At 46.4% G+C, this 6670-nt stretch overlaps 1 protein-coding gene across 3 annotated transcripts in view; it reads right to left on the reverse strand.

Annotated features, from left to right (window-relative positions):
• The window catches only part of RASGEF1B (RasGEF domain family member 1B), a 533671-nt gene extending 530452 nt beyond the window's left edge, over positions 1 to 3219 (reverse strand). Inside the window, exon 1 of one of the 3 annotated variants that reach the window (XM_074324368.2) lies at positions 2489 to 3219. In XM_074324368.2, the coding sequence (XP_074180469.1) occupies positions 2489 to 2557 (69 nt within the window). In that variant the 5' untranslated portion in view covers positions 2558 to 3219. The remainder of the gene's footprint in view (positions 1 to 2488) is intronic. The other 2 variants (XM_074324372.2, XM_074324371.2) reach the window with 2 other exon arrangements.
• Positions 3220 to 6670: the final 3451 nt, after the last annotated feature.

Raw genomic sequence — 6670 nt, forward strand, 5'->3', positions numbered from 1 at the left:
TGACTTTTTGCCCTGTGTTTTCCACATGCTATCACCCATTCTCCCTCGTCGGACAACTGCAAACACACAAGTCGTCCTGTCAGGATTCAATACTCTTTCGGGGAGAAGCTCCCCGGTGCAAACCTAACTGGCCTATGTAGGAAGAAACTGCATTCTTGGCCACTCCTAACCAAAATGAAACCAAAGGCCAATCATTATGAAACATTCCTCTCTTCCCTTGACCTTCCTGAAACTGAAGGTAACCTCCAAAGTTAGAATTAGAGCATTTGGTGGAAATGAAAAGCTGCCTAAAATTTCTTGCATCCTAGCACTTTCACTTTTAGGAAATGAATGTTTAGAAAGGTTTAAGAATATCTTTCCTGCACATTTCTCTCCCTCAGATGTAGAAAGCTCAGCAACTGCCTCTTCATTTATGAGTGAGAGTGTTTTAAAGGGGTTCTTACCTGAGAAGAAAACATCCTCAAAACACATTCCTGACTCAATTATTCACCTCTTTGGGTGCAGATTTTCCCCCTTAAGTAGGAAAGGGAAGACCACTTAACTTCTCCAGCAACACTGATTAAAAGTGATACCTTGGCGGAATGTTTTTGAATGCTTGAGTTAACACTGTATCAATCATTTGTAGAAAGGAGAGAGCAAATGCTACAGCAACTACTGCCTCTAGATGCCTAGAAAATAACACAAAGCAAGATAGAGCTACCAAGGACTGAGGGAATTCCCTTTCCCTGGAGCTCTTCAAAGACGAAACAGCCACTCATTTTCTTAGTTGTCTAAATATGTCTCTGACTAGTGTTTAAGGCTCCTTCCAACAAGCAATGATTGAGAGCTAATCATTCTAAGAAACAAAGGTGGGCTGTCTATTAACTGGAAGATAAAACAATCAGAAATATACAACCAAAAGGCAGTGCATACAACCAAAACCACTTGGCATGGGTCTTGGTCATTTAAGAACATAAATCCAAATACAAGTGAAGAGTAAGACAGAGAGAAAAACAATTATAAAGAAGTACCTCAGGTGTCTGGAATGACCCCCCAAACGCTGCCTAATATTTACATTACGGAGAAGCAAAGGGGCAGAGATGTTACTCACCAAAGGAGACAGCTAATTTTAGCTGCAGGCCTGGAAAACTTTGCTTTTCCGGGCTCCTCATTATTTTTTAGATTCCAGGCTACCATGTGCTCAGGCATTTGAGTCTGGTTTCTCCCAGCCTGTTCTTGTTTTCCCGGCTCCTCTTCATCACCTCCTATGAGGATCTCCCTGCTTAAAAACCAATTTGTCACATAGCAGAGATTATGGGTTGAGCAATCTGAGCTCCAAAAATCAAAGGAATATGACCATAGGATCCCAGAAGGTAAGAACACCTACAGTTGCCAAAGGTGAGGAGAGACTCCCAAGCAGTCAGGGAAGAGACTAAGAGTTTGAATCCTCAAGAGCTGCTTTACAGAAGGACAAGATCCTGCACCCAGGAGAGAAGAGACCAAGTTCTGCTCTCTGGCCAGTGGGGAAACTGCAGACAGACAGGGCTGAGGCAGCTCCTGGAGTAGCCCTGTGGCTGGCAGGGAAAGGTGTCAGGCCCTGGACTGAGTGAGTGCTGTGCAAGCACACACTGCAGCACTGGGTAAGCTGGCCAGGGCTGCGGCCAAAACCCTCTGGTCCAGGCCTCCCTACGGTTTCAGGCAGCCTACTGGGGAAGGGCCGTGGGCAGAGACAAAACACAGTTCACACTGTAGAGGTAAAGGAGGGACTGTGCATAGTGTAAAGCTGTCCCTACTGACTGACCAATATAGGTTTCCTACTTTAAAAGTTGATGCCACCATTGCCCCCAAGAGGACAAGCAAGTCAGCCTTCTCATAAACAACTGCTTGCCGAGATGCTTACATCAGATCACTGCCATCTCCTGCAGACGTGAGCAATTAGAAGGCCCCTTCAGAACTGTGACTTGTTCACCTGATTTGTCAAATCCTACTTTAACCCTTCTCATCCCCAACGTGTCTCACTCACAGAAGAAACGAGTTAACTTCTTGAGTTTGCGGTGTGCTGGAGGTTAGGAGAGGGCAGTAAGTAGTTGGAGGAGGCAGGAAGGTAGAAACCTTCTGACCTAATGATTTTATTGTTATGTTTTCAGATTAAAAGAGAAAAGGAAGAAATAGAGTAGGCAACAGAGAGGGACTGCAAGAGATTGCTCATTTTCAGACATTCCTGGCATTTTAGGGAAAGATCAACTCTAAAACCTCATCCAGATTGACAGAAAATGTGCTCGCCTGTCAACTAAGGGAGAAAAAGAAAAAAACAGATTCAATGAGGTTCAGGGACGCAGGAATGCAGGCTTCTGTTCTCCTCGCCATCCTCTCCCTGCCCCACCCCAGACATCCAGGTGGAAACCAGGCAAGCGAGACTGCACGCTTGTCAATTCCTGGGGACCCCCAGGGCCCCGGTCAGGGGATGCCCGCCGACAGCCGTCGCTGCGGGGACACACCCTCCACCTACCTCAAACATGGGAGAGGCGCCCTTGCTCGGCAATGTGCAGCCCAGGAGCTCGGCGAGAAACTTTGCCATATACGAGTAGTGAGGCGGGGTCCCTCCAGAAGCGCTGGATCGGTCCTTTCCCCGCGTAGGAGCCCGAGCCGCGAGGTCTTGCCCTCGGCTCACGGGCCAGCGCGAGGGTGACAGGGGGCTGCCCGGCAGCAGCCGGGCCGAGGGCGGCGGCGTGAGCACGCCTGCTGCCTGGCACCGCAGCTCAGGGGTGCGAGGTGCGCGCAGCCCCGTCCGCCGACCAAGCCTCCCGCGCTGCGGGAGCCGCCGCGCCGCCGTCAGCGCTAGCCTTTCGCGCTGAATGTCACTATTACCATAGTAAGGGAAGGGCCCCGCCGAGGGGGTGGTGGGAGGGCCAACGGCGCCGCAGGACTGACGGCCGTGCTGGGGCAAGGGCAGCGGGCGGGCAGAGCGCCGGGGCGCAGGAACAGGCCGGCCCAACCCTGGGCACCGACACTCCAGCGACACCGCTCGGTCGGAGCCGAGGCCTTATGTTCAGCGGGAGATGGGCAAGCGAAGGCGGGGGCGGGTCTGTTCCTGCCGGCCGGTGGGGCTGACCCACTCACCCAGTTTCCCCTGCTCGGTGCTGATGGAGGTGGGAAAGGTGCTGCCTCGGGCCGCTGCCTAATCCAGGCGAGTTACTGCTGCAAGGTGCCAGCTGCCCAGAGGGGCTCCCCCACCAGCCTGCACCAGCGCCACCCTCCCTTTCGAAGGGAAAAGGCTCCTGAAGCTAGGGAGGAAGAACTCCCACTTCTGTTCTCACATTAACCCCTGTTATTGAAAAGGGTAGGCACAGGTGAGCCCCAGAAGGGGCAAGGTGACTTTGTAGGCACAGGGGCTAGGCCAGGTGTGCTCCATAAGCACTGTCACAGCTCCCTCCCTGGCCTTGGCTGTGGTGGGGGAGGATGGGTGTGGCCAGGAGACTGATACAGACCGGTGTGGCCCTGTTGTTCTTTCCGAACCTGTAAGGCTTGTGTTTCAATAAGGGAGGTACTTCTGGGACACAAGACCTATAGTATATATTTATGCTGCATCCCTATAGTTGTGCATCTCAAACTTTAGTGTGCATGAGAATAACCTGGATAGCTTGTTTAAAAGCCGAAGTCCTAGAGAGCTTGTTTAAAACCAGATCTGCTTTTCTGTAAGGCACCCCAAGAGATTCTGATGCAGGCAGTACCAAGCTGGAATTGAGAAACAGTGCCATGCCTTGTCAAATCCAGAGGTCGGCCCATACAAAAAACTCTGGAAGCATTAGATTGGTGACAGAGACCCTAGAGAAGGTTTTGTCAAATCATCTTATTTCATAGGCAAGGAAACAGAACTGGAAAAGTTCATAATACTTCATCAAGTCAGATTGTATTAGAGACACTCGAGGCATATAGGAGCATTCTATAAATGCTTGTTTGACTGAATGAATAGAAGATGGATGATGGTTGGAGAGATGGTGATGAATAGTCGGGTCCAGATTTCCTGATTCTGTTCAGAATTCTAGCTGGTACAGCAAACTCATTGTGAATTTGGAGAATAAATTGGGAATGAAGGGTGTTAAATTAGTTTGAATGTATCAGTTCAGTGCTTTTCAAACTTTTTTCAGTCAAGGATTTTTTGCAGTGAAGAGATTATCAAAACCCAAGTTTCTTTGAAATGTCTGGTATTATCTTTTGCATTCTAGGCTATGAAATATTTAGGTTTGTGATAATATGTAAAGACCTACTCGCATGAGGAAAACTAATGTTCCCAGTATGCTATCTTTATCCAGAACCCCCTGCCACAGCACCAGATAACCCTCAGCAGCAAAATCTAAAAAAGTGGCTGCTCGGTGCCCTCTGGACCTCACTAAAAAGGGAAAGGAAATTAATATGCAATGAGTACCTACAAATGTCTCCGGCATTGTATCCCTAGGTTAGAGCATGGGCTCTGGGGACAGACTACCTCGATTTAAATCCCACTTCTTAAAGGCAAGTGACTTCACTTCTCTGTGCTTCAGTTTCCTCATTTGCAAAGTGCACACAATAATAAAGGTAGCTACTATATGTGGCTTGTATTCATTTTCTATTGCTGTCACAACTTAGCATCTTGAAGCAACATTCATTTATTATCTCACAGTTCTGGGTGTTAGAAATCTGGGTGGGTTCACCTGGGTTCTCTGCTTAGGGACTCACAAGGCTGAAGCCAAGATAACAGCCAACTAGGTTGTGATCTGGAGGCTCAGGGAAGAATCCCCTTCCAAGCTCATTCAGGTTGTTGGCAGGATCCTTGCAGCTGTAGATCTGAGGCCCTAGTTTCCTCATTGGTTGTCGGCTGTGAACTAACCTCTGCACCTAGAAGTTGCCCAGGCTCCTTCTCATGTGACCCCCTCGCTCCATCTTCAAAGCAGCAACTGCACTGAGTCCTTCTCATGCTTCCAACCTCTCTGACCTCCTCTTTTGCCAACAGCCAGAGAGAAACTTCTTGCTTTTAAGGGGTTCGTGTGATTATATAAGTGTAATATCCAGGCCCACCTGGATAATCTACCTAGCTTAAGGTGAACTGATTAGTCACCTTAATTATATCTTCAAAGTCCCTTTGGCTGCACAGTGTAACATAATCACAGCACTAACGCCAGGGATGAAAGCCATGAGAGCTATCTAGAATCAGGCTTACCATGATTGTTTTGAGGAGTAAGTAAATTTGTGCATTTTAAGCACTTAGAGCAGTGTTTTATTTTGTTATTTTTATATGAAGAATTTAATGGTTAGCTGTTACTCTTTTCTACTCATGTCACCTGATTTGATTGTCGTTACAGCTCTGTATTATTTTAAAGGTGGGACCACTGAGAATCAAAAAGATTGTCCAATACCACATAGCAGGCTAGTGGCAGATCCAGGAAGCAACCCTAAGACAGCCGCCAACTAAGTCTGTGCTTTTGTTATTACATGATACTGCATCATGGAAAGGTGGCAAAGGACAGGTAATGTTCATTTGAAGAAGTGGGACTTGAGAAGGAGTGTGGCAACAATTTACAGATAGTCACTTGCCACATGTGAATAATTGATGGTTTAGGTGCAAAAGAAGCTGTCCTAAATACTGACTGAAATGAGAAAATCTAGCTGAACTGGTGATTTTTAGTGAGCAGAGACATTTTCTTGTTGTGATATTCATCATAAGAGGTGATACATTCACTTGCCAACTTGCCACCTAGACTCTTTCCTTTGATGAGCCCTTCCTCTCCATCCCTCCTCCCTCCGCCATCTTGGATCTTGCAGTGTCGAGAGGAAATAAACATTTCTGAAGGCAGCCACCCACTGACGCAGCCTTGAGAGCAAGAACATTGCCCAGATCTTCTCCAGGACCTGCCACTACCACGCCTATTTGCTCCACCTTTCTGGTAGAGCAAGGACAGAAACCCAGGCAAAAAAAAAAAAAAAGCAAACAAATAAATAAATAATCTCATCCTCCCCGCTTTAGGACTTTGACCACAGTGTTATTCACCAGGAAAGGTGTTCATACTCTTCGACTTAATATTCCCATTTCTAGAATTTATCCTAAGAAAATAATCAGAGAATCATTGGAAGATGATTACATTTAAAATTGTTTCATGCCCATAGGGGCAACTGAGTGTCTTTTTTACTGAAACAATAACCACCATGGTTAAAAAAGCAGCACTGGAGTCAGGCTGCCTGGGTTTGAATTCTGGCTCTTCCACACACCTGCTGAGTGCTCTTGGGCAAGTCACTTCAATTATCTAAACCTCTGTTTCCTTATTTGGAAAATAGGAATGATAAAAATACCTACCTCATAAGATTCGAATTAGTTAATGCTATATTACACTAACTTATTAGAATGATAATTATACTAATATATATTCATATAATTAATATACTAATATGAATAAAGTACCTAGTCCCTAGTAAGTACTAGTAACAAATGCTACTGTGTTTCCTTGAAAATAAGACCTAGCCGGACAATCAGCTCTAATGCATCTTTTAGAGCAAACATTAATATAAGACCCAGTATTATATTATACCCAGTCTTATATTAAAATAAGACCGGGTCTTATATTAATGTTTGCTCCAAAAGACGCATTATTGCTGATTGTCCGGCTAGGTCTTATTTTCCGAGAAACACGGTAAGTAGTAGGAGGGTTATGATTAATGA

Source organism: Rhinolophus sinicus, chromosome 1, assembly GCF_057876585.1.
Source record: "Rhinolophus sinicus isolate RSI-liver-muscle chromosome 1, RSI-T2T, whole genome shotgun sequence".
Lineage (NCBI taxonomy): Eukaryota > Metazoa > Chordata > Mammalia > Chiroptera > Rhinolophidae > Rhinolophus > Rhinolophus sinicus.